General features: G+C 32.4%; 2 protein-coding genes across 3 annotated transcripts in view; one reads left to right on the top strand and one right to left on the bottom strand.

Annotated features, from left to right (window-relative positions):
* The window catches only part of Dyrk3 (Dual-specificity tyrosine phosphorylation-regulated kinase 3), a 136052-nt gene that overhangs the window by 89072 nt on the left and 22068 nt on the right, over positions 1 to 24912 (top strand). The window lies entirely within an intron of this gene.
* Positions 7417 to 12905, bottom strand: LOC149897939 (uncharacterized). The gene is made up of 2 exons (XM_090115925.1): positions 12706 to 12905; positions 7417 to 8237 (listed from the first exon to the last, which is right to left on the bottom strand). The coding sequence occupies exons 1-2, from the start codon at positions 12745 to 12747 to the stop codon at positions 7698 to 7700; spliced, it is 582 nt and encodes a 193-aa protein (XP_089972051.1). The 5' UTR covers positions 12748 to 12905; the 3' UTR covers positions 7417 to 7697.

Raw genomic sequence — 24912 nt, 5'->3', positions numbered from 1 at the left:
ACGAATAGACATAATCTTATTCTATTGAAGTTACACGTGGCAGACGGCTAGTAAAAAAATAAATACAATGATACACAATTGTGTAGTGAACCCGGAAGGTTAATGCCTAGCAAGTTAGCAATCAATTGTAGTCGTGCGTAATTTACTTGTCTAGATGTTATCGATATAGTTGCAATCATATCTTTGATTTCAAACGAATTCATTTTAATCTATTCTTATTTTAAATTACTATCTCGAATCTTGATAGACGGCATCCTTGTTATGCAATAGAGCTATGGAATCACACAAAAAGTTTATCTTATTGCTGTATAGATTTATTCTTAATAATATATTTTAGATTCAACTGTTCCTAACTTAAACTGTTGCATATTTTAAACATTCTAGCGCTTTAATAAGATAACAAATTTCAAAGACGAGGAGAAATAACAAGCATGTCATAATCTATAATGCACGTACAAAATTTACTAAACTATTTTAGCTTGTAAGTACTTACTACGTACTTATATCTAAACAACGCGCAAACTGCAAGCGTAGTTAACGTAATGTTCTAAAACCATCGCGTGTAAAGTGCACCCCCTGTATAATGCAGTGGGTAAAATGTAATGCATTTTCATGTTCAAGGTGAAGGCGTCTCGTGTATACTGTCTTTAGACTTATATGTAGGTGCTAGTCGCCTGTTGACTGAATAACCTGATGGGCTTTACACAATGGGCAACGTTGGGCGACTAGAGGCAATCACGATAGTGTAGACTGTAGAGGGCCTAAACGTCTATGATCGGCCGTAATTGTCGATGTAATTCATAATCCCCGTAATGGCGGCAAACATCGACGATCATTTGTTGGGCCAACACTGCCCATTGTGAAGAGGCATGAGGGAATTCTGATTGTGGTAGCTTGTAATGAGTGATGGGGTGCGTCGTGGTTGGTTGAGGGCTTGACATTGAAGTTGTTATCGAATGTTTCGTTAAATTCGTAATAGAGTGGGGAAAGTAGTGGCATCGAATGTAATCTTACTGTTTAAATTGTTAAATTTACATATAAGTGTTTTCTAATAGACCATCAATTCCATAGGCTATTTAATCTCTCACGCGTCCAACTATAACATACTGATTTAGTTACGAGCAAATAATGTACGTAGGACGCGTGACGGTTTAATATAGATATTATAAAAAATGACGTATATAGAGGGTGAATTGTTAGATATTGACTTTATAATATTATGTAAGCTGTATTTCCGTAATTTAAATTAGAATCAAATGTTTACCAGTTACCTTACCCTTTTGAAGCGGTTTTCTTCAGCTCAGCTTTAGTTATATTTAGTCTGTTTTGTTACAAATTACAAACGAAATTGCCGATGTCTTTCTCCAAATGGTATTCGAAAAGCCTTTTATATTTATGATATTTTCTGAGTATGTTTTTTGATATAAAATAACAAGACTCGACTGAAGGTATAGCAAATGCCATAATGAAAAGTATTGCGATGGTAACACATTTTTTGTGATTAATATTTTTTCCTCTTACTGGGTGGTTACTACGCATTTTCCTGCTCCCGGATGGTTATTAGACGGTTCCATCTGCTATACTCTTTAATATGAACAAAACAGAACGTTTGTGCCGAGCACACGTGTCAGAAGTGAAACTTCTTTGGCAAGATTCAAAGCTACCAAAATCGTGCCATAACGCAAAATTTTACTCTCAACGTGCTTAAAGAAGTTTTATTTCAATAAATCCGGTCTTGTGTCCGTGTCTATAATTGCTTATATTTGCAGTGTCGACACTTTATCCGCCAATGTAACCGACCTCTCAACAAAGGAGATAATGTCATTGTTACTGTAGATAATTCGGCAATTCCTACGCGAAGGCCTCGACCTTTGTTGTACAACTAATCAAGCGAGTAATTAACTAAACAAAACGATAGTCGATGTTTTTAATCGATCGATTTGTATACAATCGATTTATGATATCTGTTAATCTATTTCGTAATAACGTGAATCGAATTTCAATATTGTTCGTTTCGACATAATAAGATCAGGTTATCTGTAGATATTATCTCGTGTATGTTTCGTGAGAAATTCACACTACAAATTATATTATCAACTACATATTATTATAAGGGAGCTTAAATCAATCCATACTACAATAATAATATTATAAATGCGAAAGTAACTCTGTCTGTCTGTCTGTTACTCAATCACGCCTTAACTACTGAACCAATTGGCATGAAATTTGGTATAGAGATAATTTGATACCCGAGAAAGGACATAGGATAGGTTTTATCCCGGAAATCCTACGGGAACGGGTTTTTCTTTGAAAAGCTAGTTATGTATATATCTATACTTAATACTTATATATATTATGTTTAAAGGGAACTGACGATGGTGGAAGTGACCCCTTTTCATACTCATTCTTACCTACTACATGTCTTTCCTCTTCGTAGCGAGGTTTTAAACTAAAAACCACAGAACATAAAATAGAAAATGTATAATTTAATTCTAACGTTTGTAAGCGACAGCAGCGCCCCATTGGGAGCCGAGCCAAAAGCGTTGGGAATCATTACAAGTGTTTATGAATCGGGAACATATGCTTGGAACTAATAAAATCGATTCGGGAACAGTTAGTTTGGGTGAACATCGGGAGATGGCGGTAGGTGTTGTGAATTTGACGAAAAATCGATAATTAAAGTTTTTATTTTGATAAATAATAAATAATTTGGAATATAGACGATTTAGACTTACATCAACAATGAAAATGAGCTGCGTATATTTTGGTAGTTTACTTTTTTTTTAATAAATAAAACATTAAAATTAACTATTGAATAAAATCATGTTTAACCAAATTCTAAATCATGCCACAACACATATTTCTGAACAAGATATCAAATATCAATTTGAATAATCACTCAAATACAAAGCGACGCGAACTTTTCAAATTTCAGAATTTTCTTCGCCCTTAATTTAATGACGTCACGCTTGCAAAGTATCGGAGCGGTGTCAGACGCTTCTGCGCCAGTCACAATAAAAGTTTAACAAGGGTATCGTTTACTTTCTTTAAGTTTTATTGTGGTTAAACTTATTTTTTGTGACACAATCTTGTACATTTAAATCAATAGAAATCTTATATAATAGAACTCGTACGATATTTTCCTGTAGCTATGTGCTAATCCAGATTGTAATCTGTGAATATGTCCATGCCAAATTTTTATTCAAATAGATTCAGATTTTGCCTGAAAGAGTTACAAATATCCATTCATATTAGCATAATAATAGCAAAATTCAATCTCCATCTTCAAGTAGTTTTCTCGGTCGGGAATGTTATCTACGTTGTAGAAATATCATCCTATCATATCCCACAACTTTATATGGCAGAAATAAACTGTATTCAACAAAACAGTAGGTAAATATAAAGTTAATATAGGTAAAATCGCAGCAAATGAGCAAATAAATTTTAATCAGAGTAGATTTGATGATCTCGTGAATTTGCTCGTAATATTTAATTTCAAATGCAAGTTAGCACGCTAGTATCAATTAAATTTACTTTACGCACTGCGCAATGTTAATTAATTCCTACTCTATTGCGTTTTAATATGAATAGAAATACACTGTGCGCTTTCCCATCAAACCTTTATAATTATTGTTACAAGGCTTATTTATTTTCATAAGCTTATAAGTTTCACTTCGAGATTTTATTTCCTTTTCCATCTCATCTTAAAATATATAAGAGTCGAGAGAGTTTGCTCTATATTTAAGTTCTAATATTGTAAATGCTCAGTAACTCTGTCTGTCTCTTCTTATGCCTATTGCCTGGATATGTCACGGGAATGGGAATCCTACAGCTTTTTCGGGCGTGCGAAGCTGCGGGCGGAAAGCTAGTATACCTATTTATGTATAAGTTATTATCCAGGGTAATATCGCACAGTCAGTAATACCATAGAACAGGGAAGCGACCAGGATTTGGGGCAATGATATGCGAATGGTCCCAAAGCATTCGTAATGAAAATTAACGTGACTCCGGGCTTATTCCACGGTTTTATTCCGTTTTATTTGCATAAGTAGTTAAATGTTAATGTGCATGTTTTAATAATGCTCTCTGTTTCATCTTTTGTTCAGCAAGCGGGAATTAAATCTCAGTTTTGTTTTTCTAGGAATATTTATAAACAAAAATAAACATGTTCATATGTTTACAGACTACTGAATCCATTAAATTCAATGGAAATTTTGACTTATAATAAGGAGTTGGTAAAAATTGTTTTATTTCAATTAAAAAAAACACTTAACCAGTTTTTTAATGAACAAAAAGATATTGATTTAATTATGTTAATATTTGATAAAAGCTCAAAACAACCATTACCAGCTTTATTGCATTATTCTAAAAATAATTAGTTATTATGTATACAGTTTTAACTTTTAATGCATACGGGTATATTGTAATTTGGTCAGCGAGGGGTCGCCAGTTCGGTGCCTGGTGCGGGCGCGTGGGAATCAATGGGGTTACGATTCACGCTTGACTTAAAAATGCTATATCGATAATAACATTACAATAGAGGGTATAAATCTATTTTATAAATATTATATTGAGATAATTATAAAGCAAAATATAAAGTTCATCTTCTTATTTTTTTTAATAGTATTAAATCTTATCTTCTTTATATATAAAAATGAATCGCAAAATGTGTTGGTAAGCGCATAACTCGAGAACGGCTGAACCGATTTTTTATTATAATCCTTGAAGTACGAGGATGGTTCTTATACTTCTTATGTAGAGAAAACGTAAACATGTACCACGGGCGAAGCCGGGGCGGACCGCTAGTAGCTTATAAATATTTTGAAGCTCTAGAAATTACAAATACCTTCAGCTGTTTTTATGCTAAAAGAAATTACATTTTTAATGTAAGGATAAAATCGCGTGTTCTAAAATATTATATTATTATACATTTTATCTTTACTTATTACTTCATAACCCTTTCTTGCTTGCTAAGCATGCGAAATAAAACCCTACAAATCATTAACACTGTCTACTACAACCTTTATATTTAAAACTAAATTCTACGAATCAGCAGCAGGATATAAAGCAAGACAATAGTCAACTCCTTGTAGAGGCTCCATACTCTATAATATAATACATCTTTTAATTAAATTCAATTAAACAACATTACATTTGTTGTTCCTTGTTAAGACACCAATATAATACATCCTTTAAATAAAATCAGTTCTACGAATCAACAATACCTACCACATAAAGCACGACCATGGTCCTCTTGTATACCATAGCCCATCTATACTAATATTATAAAGAGGAAAGGTTTGTATGTATGTATGGTTTTCACGCATAAACTACTGGACAGATTTTGATGAAATTTGGCACAGATAATCTTTAGACCCTGAGAAAGAACATAGGCTACCTTTTATTGCGAAATATTATGTACCACGGGCGAAGCCGCTAGTAGAAAATAACAAGCTGAAACCCAAGTTGCTTCTCACGACGTATAAGGTGGTGTTGTTAAAACAACTCGCCGGTTTTGGAGGCGAGAGGGTCACACTCGCACCTTGAACTTAACCGTTAACTGACTAGGTGACTGTGATTAATAACGCTAACGATAAGGTTGTTTAAATTGGAAAAGATTGTTCTAGAAGGGCTTGTTAAGGCGTAAGGAGAGATAGGAGTAGTTTGTTTGTAGTGTAGTTCATTAGGAGTGTAGGAAAGTGAATGTATTTGGTATTTTGTAGGTATAATTTGGTATTAGATAAGGTTTTACATAGGACTGTAGGTAGCTAATCTTGTAGGTAAAATTCGATATTCGAGAAGATAGTAGGAAAATAGGCAGTAATTTAGACATAGGGACTTGCTTAGCTATCTAGAAATTACACAATATGTAAGAGGTGTTGCATAGATTAGATTTGCCTAAATCATGCAATGAATTTGCAGAACACATAGAAAGTTGATGATATTGTTTACATAGAAATCTTAACAAGGAAACCCAAGTAACTTTAAACTACAGTCTTGTAATGAACTACCGTTTCTTCTCCTTATATTTATGATTCATATCTATTAGCCAAGTTTGCGTTTACAATAAGCAGCACTCAGCGTGATTGTCCAAAAATTATTAAGCCATGATTTGTTAATAGTTAGCCTAAAGAAGCAATAGCTATTAGATATTCTGTACATGTCTCTATTAAAGTTGAACAGTCATCGTTATATGAACTAGAAGCCAAATCGAGGCGAAGTGGCGTAGTCAATAGGCTTCATAATATTAAAAAAGTTGGGTCCCGTATGACGTCATGGGCCGATACTCGCTTCGCTGGCTTTTTGTGTCTGCCGTGTAATAGAAAATGTGAAAGTGTAATGGAAAAAGTTTGGCCAATTGTCCAGAATTTGCGGTGAAACTGATTAGAGTATGGGCAAAAGGAAGTATAGGTACTGTCTAGTTTCGTTTTCAATTTGATGACGTCATTGTTGTAATGATTAAGGAACGAAAGATTTTTTGTTTAATTTACACAATTATTGAACAAAATTTAGTATCTGTTTTAATTTGTGTAGTTATTCAATTTTTACTTATGCGTGTGATTGGTTAAAAATTGTGAAACAATGTTGTATCTCGTAAAATGTTTTCTCGTATTTTATGGACGAAAAATAAAAATGCATATGAAAGTTTTAACATATTTTATTGATTTACTTAATACTGTAAATACAAATTATTACTTCTATAGATTGGTTCTTCATCTTAAAATATGATACCGATAATTAATTATTCACTGCGACAGATATGATATTAAAATTCAATTTGTTATTTTTTTATTTTTATGATTTTCAACTTAAACAGTTATTGTTTATACATAATAAGTAATAACACAAACGGAATGAATATAAAATATTGTGTAATTATTTTATAATTTCATTTACATTTAAGTAATTATAAATATAAAGAATTACATAGTTACTTACACTCATTGTTCAACAAACAGCTTAAGTTTATTAATATCAACTTAATTAATACTTAAGTTGGCCTTTGTAATCTATATTAATTGAAATACAATTACAAAAGCAATGTTTAATACTTTGTAAAATAACTTAACAAATTTTATACAAATAAAATTTTAAAGTTCGACACTACTTTGAACAAATAGTAAAAAACTATTTTTTATCAGTTTAATACAATGAGTGTAAAATTCCTTAAGAACTAGTAAGGTTATCAAAATTTATAAACCTTTGAATGGTTTATAAATCGAAACCTATTATTAATATATCACAACACACAGTAAATATCACGATTTTAGTACTGTACAGACCAATTCTCTTAATTAAAATTTTGAGAAAGTATTTCCGCTCCACATTGCAAACTCCTACAATATGTGACAAAAACTAAAGGTATAAAATATGTAACGTTGATAATGATGTTGTATACCTACTCAAAGATACTTGGACGTGACTATTAATGTCTCCAATTAAGTGAGAAATGTCCGTTGGTACAAAAATAACACTAGTAACTAGTTTCATAACTACTAAAAGCACTTCAATGTACATTCAATAAATTTGTTTCTCTTTAAAGCATCCTGAGCAACGCTATCACAACAGAGTTAGTAAAGTTTTTTATAACCCAATCTCAAAACGGGTATTGTATTTTTACTTTACGCCTCTTCAATCATCCGTCCCACTAAAATGCATTAAATTGAGCAACTTATCCTCTAAATATATCTTAATGTCTAACTCTTAGATGAGAAAATATTTAAGAATTTTGTCTTGATGTTTAATAATGTCGTAATGGACCTCTTCACTTTCCTCTTTGGCGTCCTCTCGGGCCTCAAGAAAGGTTCGGATTGTGATTTCTGTAATCCATACTGACGGGGCATTTCATCTTCTTTCGGCACCTGGTATTTGTATTCTTTCACAACCTTCTCTTCATTGGGATCATAGCGATAGAGCACTGAATATGTACGCTTTACCTTCTTCGGGATTCGAGGAAGGTTTGCGGTTCTTTCGCTTTTGCAACGCTTGACCTTGTTGCGGCCATAGTAATCTTCATACGTGTCAGCATCGACATAAATAATCCGCTTGCCCAAAGCTTGCTCCCGCTCTTTCTTCAAGCTCCTCCATGATGCTATCACAGATTCGCGGCGGAAGGTCTTGTTCGGGTTGTGGCGACTGATCAAGTATGGTTGCTCCTCTTGTATGTTGGAAGTGTCTTTCAGCGGCGACCCCCTCGGGCTCTGGCTGTAGTCGACCTCGTAATCATCGCGTGAGATCTGGAAATTAAAAGTGTTCTATTAATAAATAGATTCTGTAACAACTCATAAATAAATAACTGCTGTCCCATAAAGTACGTCAGAGATCTTAGGGATTATTTTAAGTACCGATATCATAAATATCGTACGTGACTGCAAGGGCGACGTTAGGGTTATGTGGCTGTCCTTTTCTGTTATTGGCAATTCTGTCAGCCGTCTCTGTTCGTGTCGTCATTCGAGCCCTTCGCGCTGTGCCCGCATGTCTGTTACCACCTGTCGGCCTAACCATATGCATGACAATGCTGGAGATGCTGGCCAACTAATGCTATTTAATAACATTCGACAGTGAACTGTCGAGGAAGTTTGTACGAAGAAATGTCGTTTTTTAAATATTGCTTTCCGTTCCAAGGTTCATAAACCAGAGGTTACAGACGTATAACGTCACGATTCAAAATAGTTTAAAGCTACTAAAGTACCAAAGGTTGAGCAAGGCGTTAAATAATGTCACCCGTTTACATCGCTTGAAACTGTAAAAGCTTTCAGATTAATGAGATTTTATCGGTCGAACGTTTCGAAATATTGATAAATATACCTTTTAATGTTTATCTGTGGTTGTGCAACGTTTGTTTGTTTTCACAAATATATGCAATGCTATAACGGTTTTAGAACGGGTCAGGCAAAAATAGCTGCTACGCTATGTCAGTTTATTGGAAAACGTTAAAGATTGAACGAAATCGTAACGTGGAACTGCTGCTGTTCTATTTCGTATCAAAATATTTGGGTTCTATTTTCAAACTATCATCATTTTTTTAAGTCAAGATAATTAAACGCTTTTGTTACGTTTTTCAGGTTACGCTTGTCGTTTATAATTTGTATAAATAATCTTAGCCCGGATTCTTTAAGAAATTGATACATCTTGCAGTAAGATATTTCAATGCCCGTTGGTCTTGACACGACAAATCTGCCTCGATGCTTGTTTTGACAGCTCGCGTTTTGTAACATTATTTTTAATGGTTTCGTGTAAAAAGGTGCACTGTCGCGAATTTAGGTCGTACAAAAAAATGGGTCACACTGAAATAGTTTTTTTTTTACTAGGAATGTTAGTTAACGCGGCCCAATTAAACGCGATTACGTCGTGCGAATATAGGTTACGAGGGAATTGTTATTTGCTATTATTATTTAAATTGTGTAATCGAGTTAAGCGGTCGTTTTTCAAGAACAAAATTAACCAAAATTTTCATTTTCAGGTAATGCATTTTATTCGGAGACGCTTTTTGAGTATCAAATATATTTGTTTACTTGAAAAGTATACACTTTGGTAAGTCGTATCCACGTTTAGCTTTCTCGTGCCATTTTAAGTTCGTGCGGTGATATTTCGTTAAACACATCCAGTATTTCTGTCCCAGCGTTGCCTAGTCGTGTTATTTGTGGAGGTTATTAAAATCCGAAGGTAAAGTACTTACTGGTTAAATTCGTCGCAAGTTATTTTAGACAAGCGATTTTATGCAACGATGATTGTATCTGTGTTTATCGCTCGCGAAAATAGATCGTTTAACCTTATTAACAGTGTTTTAAGAGTCAATAAAATACAAATAGATAACAATTGGAATTTTTCGCAAGTGTTACGTGGATTTGCTCTTGTTATAATACTGGAATGACATCATGAGATAGTTGTTGATACTTGAAATAAATATAGATGATGATCTCAAATATGTATATGGATTATGATTTTTCTCAATTGTAATGCTACAAAGCAGGATTTGGCTTAACAGAGCAAAAATATCTTGACATTCATTGAAGTTTTTTCGGTTGAGCGTTGAAACCCACTTTCATACAACCGTTATTTCATATGTGCTCATGCAAAAAGCATTACGATTTTTTCCGCACATTTACAGCTATGTTTCGGCTGAGTTTGAGCTAGATTGTCGATACTTCGCCTAATTTATCACTTTAGACTGTGACTTCTAGGTAACTGTAGTGTAATTTGAATGGTACCTAATGGTAAAGAATTGTAACTTTAACATTCTTATTTCAAAGATTAATAGGCATTTAGAGTGGCTTTTAAATCTCATTCTCTAGTAGTTTGATTTAGGTGAAGGTAATTTGTTCGTTTGATATTGAGTATTAAAAAATGGCATCATAAGTGGTTTGGTGTGACTGTCAGGTTCAATTTAAAAATTAAATTATTTAATGCTATTTTGGACGACATAATATTGCATGATATATCATCATTATTTCATTTCTGTTTTCGTGAAACTAACTTTCTGTATGGCCTTAATGTGCATACGATAAAACGTATTTATTTACGTTTACTTTATAAATATTTACGTGAGAATAAAATTCTAATATTTTACACGTTGATTTAGTATTCAAAACAATTATATATACAAATGTAGGTATGTATTGTACGTATGTATTTATATCGATTTGCGCTATTCTTGTCATAGTGCGACTCGTTTTATTTTTAGTATCTGTAATCTATTAGTGTTATAATTATGAAGGTTAGTAACCGATGTATTTATTTCAGTGCCTATTGTGTGTGTAAGGTTATAGCATCGTTTTATAACAATTGTAGAGACATTTGACCGATATATGTATATGGATGACGTTTTCACTTTCATTAAGATTTTGTAAAATTATTTGCGGCTTTCGCTGTATTGTATAACATAGGACGCTTGATACTGACCATTTGGTATTTAACAAATGTGTCATAAGATTACTTTTTTTAATGTTGTGGCAGTTTATAATTAAATCGAATAGGTGAAAAAGAAACAAGTTTATCATTGATCAATTTCTCTCATAGCCAAGTTGGTAGATATTTACCAATTATCCTATCTCATGCTATTAACATGAGTGATGTTATATTTAAGCAACAAACATTTAATTATATGATTAATTTCATTGCTGACACACCCTCTGTATTAAGAAAGTGACTGATAATTATTTAGTTTTTTTTTAAGTTTATCGTGTTTCAACATTGTAGGAATTTGTGACGTGTTTTCTGACTAACTGTGACATGCCCACGCGATCTTCACACATTTAACGTAAGCTGTGACTAATAGATTGTTTTTATAATAATTGCTCAATTTTTACATACATCACACATCTCTCAGAGGGCAGATAGGTCGTTGTACTGTAGTTGATTTCCTTGAAGTTGCCGAGTTGATTTTAATGTCATTTTTTGTAGGTATTAATGATCAGTTCGATTGATGGGAGGAAGTTAATTGGTTGTGATGTTCCCTTATCGATAAATATTTTACAAAACTTTACATGTAAGTTTATTGGTAGTGATGTTCGCTTATCGATAAATATTTTACAAAACTTTACGTACGACATTGAAACAAAATAAGTATGTCGTTTGGCCGAGCCATATTTAATCTTCATTAGTGTTTAAAATTTTAAATCTCTTGGACACGAAGTAATGTCGGTGATATAATTCATCACGCGCTGTCGATAATTTTTAAACTGTCAACCATCTTATCTTACGATCGCGGCTTTCGAAATTTGAGGGAGTTGAAAAACTAGATACAGTATTAGCTTTTGGTTTCTTATTACGTATGCAATGTATTGAGATTAATATTCATTTGTTTAATGTGTCTAACTTTTACAATATGCTATATTAATATGTTTGAAAGAGAAATAGGACTTTATTAAGTTTAAGTTCCAATATAGTTATGACTAATTTTTTTCAAGTCTCGAATGATAGATCCTTACATTTAATTATATGTATCTTTAGGTATGGTTGGAAGAGGATTTGTTTCTTAGTGAAAGTTGAGACAATTCTCTAAACTGGTCTTACCGATGAGCTTCAAAGATATCTTATTGACATTAAATACAATTGATTCTTTTATCTTTCATCTCTATTGACGAACTTTCTATTTGTACAAGCACTTATGATCTAAGAAACATTAGCATTAAATATAGTTTGCTTATTATTTATTATGAAATTGTAAACTTAAATAAATAAGAGAAATTTGAGGAGTTCTCATTTCCTTTCGTTCATGCGGTCGTTAGCAGCTCTGAGAAATGAAATGCGCCGTAATTATACTCGTACTAGTTTCAGTTAATTTAATTTAATTAGTTATTCGTATTATTTCGCGTTTATAAAGTTTTTAATGCACGCAATCTTTATGATATAATTTTTAATAAAAATATAACTTCCGTAATAAAAGTTTGTTTTTGATACAGTCGGGCTTTTAATCTTTTTTTGTCGAGTTTAATCGAGGTTGTTGTTATTTAATAGCTACGAATCTAAAACAATGTCAAGATTGAAATAAATAATGAGCTAAGCAGTATGGTAACAGACATTTGTATGGGCAGTGAACTCGCTTCAGTAATACGCTGCATTTGCGCAGAACATTGTTTACATGTAGAATTCGATCTGATTGTATTGAATGCACCTTATAATGCTTCACAAAGCCTTTCATTACAGACGGTCTAATGCTACTAATTATTCCTATTAAATAAGCAATTTGTTTGACAAACTCACCACACTCTCCCAACTGCCTCCAAGAATCGTCTTGTCCAACATTTTGAAACACACACGTCAACACAAACGATATCGCTTTGATATCACGCCAAATTACGAAACGGATTGAGTAATGGGTCAATTTGTTGTAGCGTAAACGGGATGAGAATCACGTTGTCACTCGGGAAGTGTGAGTATTGGCACGGTGCTAACACCTCGAGCTCTCCTGTTCGACTGAGCGGGACTCGTGTGCCGGACATATTTATAGGCCGGGAGAGGGCGGCTTTCACTTGGATTTGGATCTTCCACTTAACGTATAGTAGTCATATGCTTTCGGGGAATACTATATTCAAATTATTGGGGGTAGGTGCGTGCTACTAAGTTGGTACAAGGAAGGATGGGTCACGCGTGTTAAATTTCGCGTATTGTTTCCGGGACGTTGACCGTTTTTTGTCACGTTTATTGTGTAATAAGTAAAACGTGTTTCGTTTGTTTACTTGTAATTTAGTAATCGTTGTTGATATTGTAGATCGTGTGATACACGTGGAGTTGGAAAGTATTGTGAATATTTCAGCTGAGAGGCGTGATTTTTTTATCAACACACACGAAGTTGTATGTTGTCGTGTTATAACTTATAGCTTTGATCAGTCATTTTTCAATCAATTTAAGCATTGACTTTAATGATTTAAACAAACAGTCTAATATAGGAGGACGATCATCTACCTATTTCCCTGAGTAGAAAAATATAATGGGCGTTCCTTTACTTAGATATTGTTGTATATGTGTGAGAACACAGACCTTCTACAGCTACAAATGATAATCAATGATTTAACCGTACAATTTATATTTAGCTTTTGACAATAACTAAATATAAACAGTTTAACTAGATGCGATCGAATGTTTCCGTTTTACAACTGGTTAAAGTGCATCGGACCACTTCACTTGGAAACGTTTGACGTCATCGTCTGAAGCCAAACTTTAGAGTCAATGACATTACTGCCTGCATTCGATATTGATGCCTCATTAATATATTACTTACATAATATAGAACTAATTTGTATGCATTTTTTATGTTATTGGACGGTAGAGTTGTAAACTTTTGATTTTACTTTTTTGTTTTGAAATAATCGTGCGATTTCAGGTAAAATTTAATATAAGTTAGGTAAAGTATTAAAATTATCCACGAAATTTTATGTGAATATTTTAATAAAAAAGCTATAAATATGCTGTTAAATGCTACATAATGAGCGGTAAAAGGTCAATTCGTTGATTAGATTCGCTCACTGAAGTAGAAGTCAAGAGACTTGCACTATTTTAATAGATATTAGCATTATTAATATCCTCTTGTTTTTAAGTTACGAAATAAACTTTTAGTATTGATGCAGATGGTATCAAATTCATCGCTATTGTCCTCTATTTATTTTTAGTTACACATATCAACATAATGTAGTTATTAGGAAAAGACTATCCTTATCTTTGATAAATCGCTAATAATGATGTTTTTCTTAAAATATTTCCCTAAAAAAATCTACCCGGAAAAAAAAGACCCCATTCTTTCCGTGAGGAATGTGACAAGGTTTTTTTTTTATTATGGCGTGATTTATGCTTTATAAATAATGTGAGGTTTAGAATAACTACTGTATATGGACTAAGAGTATAATGAACTTTGGGGTTGTAGCCCTTGGCCACGGAAATGTCAATGAACTTTTCAGGGACACAGTTTAGTTTTAGTAACGTTTTATACGTTATAGATATTTTAATTGGAGCTGTTTGATTTATAACATGAAATTTGATATGTGAGAAATATAAGGAGTTACTTCCTATTTAGTTCGTGGTATGAAAAGATTTGTTCTAGCTCCGATATTAATTATTTTCCTCTAAGAATCCGAGAATAGTGAATGAACTTTTTAGTAGGTATCGATAATATTTTATTGGTAATAGTGTGTACTTACTAATTAGAGTAATAAGAGCTAGAATTATCAATTTAAATTCATGGAATATTCATTTGAATTAGGTATTATCAGCCAATACAATATTTTTGGGTTTTAAAAAGGAAAAATTACATACAATTTGTATTAGAATTTGGTTTGTTGTATAATTAATTGTTCCATAGAACATATAATTACTTCCAGTGGAATAGAGATAGATTTACTGAATACTATTTAAGAATTTTATTGCTTTTTCCACGTAGTATGTTTTAACATCCGTTTTGACGTTGCTAAAATAGTTGTAAAAGTTTTCCGAAGTTTGTGTTATATTATCCGAAGTTTATCATTATTTTTCTTTGTATTTTCAGTTTTAGTATTCCATCTTATCTCGCAATATTTGAGACTGTACTTAGAAGATTTTCATAGGCTTTGAATTATTAAGGAATTAAACTTGAAGGGGTACAAATTACAATAGTGGGTGAAAATATGTAGGCTGTTACTGGCATATTAGATTTGATTTCATCTCATATCACGAAAGTGTGGGATTAATCTAGTTAAAACGATCCCATACACATATTGCGTATGTTTGAATTTTTAATAAACGAATACGTAGAAAATACGCAGCAGTATTAGAAGAAATTGCTTCAAAAAGTACAATATGCTTTCATTCATTTCATATGAAAGTTTCATAACAACGGATTTATTTGCTTACATTATTTCTTACGTCATTAGGCACGGTTTACAACGGGCCTCGTTCCGGGAATGTTGTGCGGCGGGCTGGTGTTGAATAAACAATTGTATGAAGACGTTGTTTTGGTATTGGACCCTTAGTTTTCATGTGAGCCTGGTACTCGGAGTTTGTTTCTAAGTTAATTGATTTTAGTTCATAATTTCTGCGATTTTAGAATTGAATGTTGGTAGAATAAAAGTAGTTATATTTATTCATAATGTCATTCATAATGTAAAATCATGAAAAACAAGCTTGAGGTTTTCCTACGCAAAAGGCGATATAACAAATCTATTTAATTTATCATTTAATAAGTATCTATGTACATATTTAATATGATTAATTACGGTGAACGTCACCTCTTTCTCATAATCATGTATTTCATTTAAATTACATTTTTCATAAGAAATTTTCTTTATACGGATGTTCAAAGTGATACTTTGTAGGCTGGAAATTGTAAGGGACTTATTTATGGTCGTATCGCAAGGGTACGTACTGTGCTAAATGCTAATGAATGCGCGCCACGCCCAGCCTTTTGATGAATTATACACAGTCTGTGCTTGGTTTTTTAATCTGTGTCATTATGTGTCACTTGACGGTAATTAATGTTTACATACACGAGTTTTTTAATTTTTGTATGTAAATTTTGCATAATTTTTGACTTTGAAAATTTTCTTTCAAAGCAATTTTAAGGAAAAGTTTTGGCAATATGATATTTAATAAAGTTTAATAGGATTACTAATTCCATAACACAGTATACTGTGTACTTAAATAATAACATCTTACGGTTACGAGCATAATATACCGGACAATAAGAGCATATTAATTGAAATAGAGAGCTCTATAACAATTCTATGACGTTAAAACAACACATCTACATACTCTACAATAGAACAATAGCAAACACCCTTTACACGATACGATAATCGTTTCGTCGTACCGAAATAATTTCGGCGAGCACGTGTCGTTATGTTTACACGGCGGTGCATTGTGACGTGCGAGCTGCAAATAACGTGTTGACCCAGTAACTGAATTATCGTTTGTTAATATGGTACGCGGTGATAGCACACGACATTGTAAACGGACTTTTTTATGAACCCCGTATGGAAATTTTAATTAGAAATCTGATTAAAGCCATTTTTTTGTATTGGCTGAAAAACGGATTATTTTTTAATTACGAGAAAAAAATGATGCTTGCTATATGTGTGTTAATTGGCCTCGTATTAATTTAAAACGCTAAAAAATACGGAAGGGAAGAATCATAAGCAATGTTTACTTACTGTAGAGTGGAGGAAAAGATTCGAATATTATGTAAAGCGATAAATTCATAGCAAATGAATAAATGTCTTATTAATTTTTTTATTAAATTATACACTGGATTTTTACTAAAACATCTGTCTTTTGAACACATTTGCGACCTATACTTGCATTCAATCCTTGAACAAAAACGGAGGAAATAAACAAGGATTTAAATACATTCCGATATTATTGCTTTTCAATCTGTTGTTTCAATATTATCTTCGAGTTATGGGAGAGAATTATAAAATTTAATTGGATTGAGGACAATTCCGTTTTGATATAACGAATTGTTTTTACATACAAGTGCATTTATCTGACATTAATTGATTTTGAATTTCAGTTATGAATGAAGTTTACTATATTATTTTGTACGAACTTTATATTCTTTATTCACTAAAATAACAGAGTGGCCTGGTTTTGCGTTGATTGCTTTTTCATTTTCGATAACTACTCAGGTGCCTTAAAATTAATTGAATATAAAATGTATTGCCTGCTTAAGCAAAAAATAAAATACCTATATATTGAAAGGCACCTACACAAAACTCCCTATTATGTATGTATGTGGATTTTACATAATTTTTTTCGTTGAGTTCGAAATGTTTGACTCAAGCTTTTATCCTTTATTTCAGTTTAGTTGTCTCAACTTTCTCGTATTATCAATTTATTTCCATTTCCCGGTAAACCAAAAGTCACATGCGTGTCCCACATATTTGCTTGAGTCACACTTCGCGGTTTTTTGATATCCGCAAAAATGAGATCAATATGAAATTACTTAAAAATAATGAAGACGATTGGTGAAACGTAAACTGGTGTTTTACTTCGAAAATGTCACGATCTGTCCGTCCAATTAAGGGCACAGTTGTTTCGCGTTTTGTAGAAAAGCTTGAGAGAAAATATTTTTATATTATATCATGTGAAATATAAGGCTGTTAATGTCACGGTGTATTAAATACTTTGTAGTAAAGTCTGTTTTATAGTTCAGTGTTGCTAGAATAAGTACGGTATTCCTTTGTAGGTAATTGTTTCGTGGCAAAGTTGTACAAGACATTGCTTTTAAGTTTTTATGGTAAAAAATTAATAAGGTATATAAATTGAAAAATAAATTAAAACAATTTTCGATATATTTTCAATTGTTGCGAAAGTTGTTTATTAGTGTGACAGAAACTTACGAAAGATTAAAAGTTCCGACTTTTATTTGTCACATTAAAAACATGCACAACCCACCACATTTCCGCCATAAAAGAGAAAGAACCATAAAATATTATTACCATTCATATTGAGAAACTAAAAGTAGATTATAAAACTTTTAAAGATAATAACTCTACATACATAAATACATGTTTATGTATACTAATATTATAAAGCTGAAGAGTTTGTCTGTTTGTTTGTTTGTTTGAATCTCAGGAACTACTGGTCCGAACTCCGATTTGAAAAATTCTTTCGGTGTTACATAGCCCATTCATCGAGGGAGGCTATTAGAGATTATATATCATCAGGCTAAGACCAACAGGAGCAGCGCGGGTGAAACCACGCGGGTGAAACCGCGGACCGCAGCTAGTATAATATAATAATTTGGTATCGTAATAATATTAATATTATGCGTATTCTAATTTTATCGAACACCTTACGATCAATTGCGAATGCGTTTAGCCTCGACGCACAGAAATACGCAATGTCGAATAGATTTAGTTTAATTATAGATTTATGTATTGTTGTGAATCTTATTAAATAGCTAATAATATCTCCCGTAAGATATTTGGATTGGCTAGTTAAACGCAATAGCATTGATGCGTAAGTTATGTTAGATTAAATATGATAGTTTAAAGCCAATCCTAACAAATATACGTTTTTGAAAATATTTTTGTTTGATAAAAACGTCATCATCCAAGTTTCATATTTACAAGTGTTTGCTCCAACTATATCGCTAATGAAATTTAGAAATGTTTAGATTCAAGAGGAAGGTTTTAGTATATAATTTATTAGATTTTAGACAAAGCGGGCGAAGCCGCGGGTGGCAAGCTAGTACAATTATAAATGACATAACAAAGGAAAAAGAAAATGGAGGGCCGGAAAGCTTAACTACTATTATATTTGCTGTATTTTTTTTCAAAATCAGCTAATTGATAATAGATAACAATCGTCTGAAACATGAATCGGTTGTCAGTAAAGAAAATTCTCAGAAAAGCGGCGCACATAACTATAGGTAGGTGCCTACATTTAGCGCGGTGGCTCACCTACCTCAAGCGAAGTTCCCTTGCCAACACCACACCGTTTTCAGCGAAACAGACAGGAAAATAACTTGTCTAAAACATCCACTAGTTCCGAATGTAATGCCAGAGGAATATGGGACTTTATATTCTTCAGAAAGTATAATGTATATATTTGTTTAATTTTTATCGGTTTTGTATGGGTACAAATATGACATGAAAACGCGGGCTCTTTGGTTTAAACTCAAACAAAACGATCATGTTGAATACAGTTTGATTGTTTATTCTACCTATTACCAATGGTCAATAAATACTGAAAAGCTTTGGTGTACCTACTTTCTGAAATATTTCTGCCTTAAAACGTTGATGTTAAACGAATCTAAGTTAAAGTTAAAGTCATATATAGCGTTAATAGAATAATAGTTACTGCTAATTAATGAAACATTATGATGGTAATCTTGAAGACAGTAAAAGGTGCTGCTTTCAAAACTACTTTTTAATGGCCTGTAATAAAACGACTTAATGAAAACATTCATTGAATTTTTATTACGTTCTTATAGTAAATTAACTGTGTATTTATTCTAATGGTGAAAATGATTGCCAATGTAATTAAATAAATAAACGTATCACATTATAAATAATTAAAATTGTAAATTTGTACAATTGTAATTATTTGTAAGTACAATAATGGTACTCGACGATGGTTTCAAAATGTTTTGAGTGCTACAATTTTGGGCTTGAGTACGTTATAATTGTTTTTTTACCGGGACGTGGGTACTTGTGTTGTATGGCTTTACCTGCTCTATTATGTAATTTGCAAATAGAAGTTTTAAATTGCGTAAATGCACGAGGAAAAAACAAAGAACAATAAACATGAAAAGTTTACTGTTATGTATTTTAATTATCTACCAACAGTTTTTTGAATTAATAAGTAATTTTATTATTGTATGATATACGATATGCTCAGTATGTATTTTTGTCACAATAAATATAATCTTTAGTAGAAGAAAACCCTGTTTTAATTATTAATGAGTAACTCTACCGCGAAATAAGCATGCATTTTTCATTTCAAATTTAATTTCATACACTATTTCGACGTCTAACAGTCGTGTAAGAGCAATTTTCACGTTTATTGTTATATGTAGTATACAAAAAGCGGTTAATGAACATATTTGACATAGTTTAAGAGAAACATCGGTAATGAGGCACCCAGTAACTCGCGATGCGTATTAGCTATGAAAGTGAATTGCTTTTTATTCGGATGCTTGTGGATGTGTAAAGCATTTTCCTTTTAGTACTATGGATAATGCATTACTTTCTATTAAATTTAGATAGATAGTTAAATATTAGTATAATGTAGATGAATATTTTTTTAATTATGTGATTTGGAAGAAACTATAAGCACGGTGATTTGATTTCAAAAAATAAATGTACATGGATTGTTTACAAATCATTCTTCCTTTACCTATGTAATAATGTTATGAAAAATACCATTAAATAAGGAACAATTTTGTTGATTCCGTTGAATATTTACATATACAAATATCACAGCTTCTAACGTGGCTTTCTCATTTCGCTTCCATACATCGCGCACATGCCAATTATTTTCAATTGTACCACAGAATTGTGTCACGTTTTAATGAGGTTTCGCATATAATTGTGACGTTTTATAGCTATCGTATATTTTTGTGGATCCCTTAGTTTCTCGTCCCATATAATGTTCCCGGAGATCGTTAACCGGCTTATTAAAAATGTTATTGCATAAGACTGTACTAATAAAAATGATTTGGGTTGCCCTTCGGCTTTTAAGTGCATTATATACGGGAATAAGGCCATCCCGTTTTGAAGTGATGATGTGATTTAATCATAAAAACATTGGTAATAACGGTTTCTTAAGTCATACACTTGTAAACATGTTTAAATTGATAAATTATTAAGAAGTACTTTTGTTAAATATTAAAATATAAGTCAGTGTTGCCTTTAAAGTTTTAAATTATATGAGCTCTTGCACTTATCAATTTTCATAGCAAAAGAGGAAAAAGCAAACTAAAATTTTATAGATGTTCGTACTTTTAACTCTAAAGGCAAAGTCAAATACTTTTTGTATCCTGTCGGTATCGGAGCATGCTATCATAAAATGAACATTTCTTGTTAGAATGCATTTTATAAATTTCTATGTTTCGTACAAAGAATCATGCAATGTTTTAAAATTTACAATGAATCGCCTACGTGTTTTTTCATTGATATTTTTATAGTTGTCTACATTCTTGTATCCTTTATTTTTGCAATATCATGGTGATTTTTAAAATCAATTGCCAAATGTAAATCGCCTCTTGAATAGATTTCACTCAGCGTCAAATGTTTTTCATCTGGAGTTTATCTATCGTTAGTCATTATCGTTGTGAATTAATTCTCGTTTAGATTTGAGACGTGCCGTCTAACACGTAGGTAGGTTGATACAAAAAGTTTAACAGTTTGTAACAAGTAAGTTTGAGCTTTTTAGATCCTTTTAAATTTTCCTTTCAATTTCACATCAATCAAAGATACCCTTTTATTAGTATTTACTTTGATAGAAACCAGGATTTTAATAGAAGCAAGAGAAAGGTTGCAGAAGATGTTTTATTTACTTACTTAGATGGTTGTTGTCATGGAAATATACTTTTTATCATTTTGTAGACGAAAATCTTTTGTTTCGGTACAAAGACTTCATAAATACGAGCACACCTACAGTTCTTTAATGAAGGCGGTAAATTGTGTCTTGTCTGGGTGCCGCGGTTTGTGTTACCTACATAATATGCGTCACGGTAAAAGCTTCTTAATTCGTCTTTAAATAAGTGAGAAATTCATATTTTTTTAACCAAGTTTCATCATATTGTGCACAGGAAATGTTGAAAAAATAAACTTCTGTAACTTCTGTTTTCTTATACCGATTCTTTCCGTTTGAAATTTAAAACAATTCGCATTAAGTCCGATTTGACACCAATTCTTGATTTATTCCCTAATTATGCAAATGTTGCGTCTCGCATTTTTTAAAAACTCCCTAATAGAGGTACATAAAAGGAAAAGTGATTTATGCCTAAGCGTGTAAATTATAAGGTAAACAAAATTCGGTTTCCTGACATTTTTATGTGCACTTATGTAGGTACATACTTGATATTGACATGTTTATCACTTGGAAATTGCTCGACCCCGATATGAAAGTTTCAAGCGGCTGACACGGTCATCGAGTAATTAAAAAATATTAACGGCCGGTAATTTTTCTTCGGAAAATCGATAAACCTCAAAATTGGCCTGTAAAAAAGTTTTAACGATTGTTTTTACGCAACATTTCGTTAATCTGTAAGGATGCGGTATCATTTCTTGGAACGAGCAAGTGTCGATACAAGATTTAAAATATTATTAACTATTAAGGTTGTATAAACACTTGACCGCGTTTTTACGATTTATTTAACATTGAAGTTGTTGGTAATGCTGTTTCGTTTTGGTCGGTTTTAATGAATTTTACGTTTGCAAATTTGTTTAACGTGATTAAAGTTTAAACGTTTTGCCAATATTTACCCTGTTAAAATACAGGTTCGTGTACGCAGTAAGATACTTAGAAAAACCTAAAATGAAACCTAACCTAAAGTTGAATAAATAATACGTTACTGTTGTGTAGAACTTCGACTTCGATTAATGGAAGTAGTATCGATTCAAAGCTTTCATTTTATTTTCTGATTGAAAATACAATCTTTAACTCAGTTAAGATAACAGTTTAAAGCCTTATAGATACTATAGTTTAGTTGTAACTTTATTTCTCATTCATACCTTGTAAGCTTTCTCTACCCACTTCAATTCGAAAAACGCCTTCATATAAATAAATATGTACAAACATATAATTTTCTATCATTGAAAACAAATAACACTGAACTTTTCTGTTCCAAACTTCGGAAAGAAGCTAATAGCTGGGATGTGAAATGACGTAGATTGGCAGCTGGCACGCCGAAGACAAGTGACAGAAACAAAACGATCTCGATGGTAACGCTAACAAAGATTTAATAGGTCAAATCGTTAGCAATTTAAACACCTATTTAACATGACAATATTTCCCGCAAAAACTCAGCTGACGTATAATTAAACAGCTGTTTGATAAACTGGTGATTCACGAGATTTGCGATTGCGCAGGCGCACGTGCCGCTCCTATGACCACGTGTGACGTTATCACTGTATACAAACAATACACATGTGCCACAACCCGTTATACGAGCTGTTTTTATCATTGTTCGGATTCTTGCTATTTTTTTGCCGCGCATTTTACGTCATATATGGTTTGTGTGATGATACTTGATGGTATGTCATGTGGACACAGATGGTGCTTATCGCGTAAGGAAAATAAATGAGCTGACGTATTTGTAAGATACTGTTTATGTTCATAAACATTATGATAATTAGTCAGGCTCGGTTTTCAAAGCAGTTCTTGATATGGATTTCGTTCACGTATTATCTCAAATCTCAATAGAGAAGCAGGATTGTAGGAGTTGTACAGCACAACATAAGTGCACTCTATATCTCTCGGTTCGTTAGATGGGAGTTGGGACTGACATGTGCAGAGCCGACAGCTTTGTGTTCACGCTTAATAGATTAATCGAGGGAAGAAGAAAAAGAAAGAAGAACCAACAGCGTTATATTGACGGATAAAAGCTTGTAAAAAGCCCTTAAAATCTGATAGATAGCCATTCGGTTGAAACACATTTGACACGTCTTAATACTGGACAAATGCCTTCTCTGGAGATATTTCTAGCATGATATTGTAACAAATATGATGTAAATATATCCCGAACTACGAAAATATCGCTAATTCTAAATCTGCATTTCTGTTTAAAGAAACAACACAAGCGTTCTTCATTCTTGCACTATTTAACACATAAGTAATTTTTAATGTCGTCGATTTAAATTGCACGGAAAAATCGGTGATGTTTGAAAAGAAGACGTGTATCGACCCATTTAGTGGGTCAGTGTGGAATACCGCGAATTTTATTTATGCGAAATCTCAATTTATCTCCTGTCTAGTTGACACCGATGTACAGTGTCTTCTAATTAAAAAACGTAACGTTATATATGCTCGAATCGGGGTCGCCATGTTAAATAAGGTTGGTTTTGCATGAAACGTGCGGGACCATATCTTGAAGAGTAAACTGCAATTTTAGATTTTTAGGGCATGTTAAGTGTGTATCTTGATATTTAAATACGTTTTTATAGTCGTTATAAAACTGATTTGATTAACAGCTCTATCTCATTGTTTATTTAGAACGTTGTGAAAATTGTTACTTTTTTTAATTTTCTATAGAGACGTAAAGGGTCGTAAAATATCTTCCACCGCGAATAGAGTTTAATGATCTATATATTAGTATAATAAAATTTTATTTAATGACTGTTATAAAATATAAATATGTTTAACATTATTATTGGGGGCAAATTAAATCAAGTGAGTCAAATACCGATCACAACAATCATCAAATTGTAGTACTAGAAATGTATTCGTAAATAGAGTGTAAATTACTCGATCGTGTCATATCACGTCTGAAATCTGAATAAACACAATAGACTAATTGAGATGGTCATTTGATAACAAATCACAGCTATAGTTGAGTAGATACATATACTGTAGAGTAATCAGGCATATTCACTATAAACTTGCATATGATGTGTGTTGTGATTTGATACGACAAATTGTCAAGTTACATCTATTGCTATTAGAAAAACAACATCTTTATGAAGTGGCATCTCGAATTTTTATCCTGTGACAGGAAAAAGAAGTTCTGAAGAGAAAATTAATCTTTACAGGATAACATAGGCTTGTTATCCATATCATCGCGGGCAAAAAGGGACAGCTTCTTTAAAAAAAAGTAAACAATCTGCAAAATGAAACTTGAAACAGCATACAACACTACATTTTCCACGTATACTACAATACCTAAGCGTTTCAAACGTCCCATTTGAGCTTAGTCCGAACTCATAAAGACGCGTCTATTTTTTCGGCTATTACATTTTTCGCGCAACATCCCAAGGTTGCGGCTTACGGTTTCTG

This window comes from Colias eurytheme, chromosome 24 (assembly GCF_061535395.1).
Source record: "Colias eurytheme isolate Ceu_HAF_F1 chromosome 24, ilColEury1 Martin Lab GWU primary, whole genome shotgun sequence".
Classification (NCBI taxonomy): Eukaryota; Metazoa; Arthropoda; class Insecta; order Lepidoptera; family Pieridae; genus Colias; species Colias eurytheme.
The sequence above is the reverse complement of the archived record's forward strand: the minus strand, read 5'-3'. Positions and strand labels throughout refer to the sequence as shown.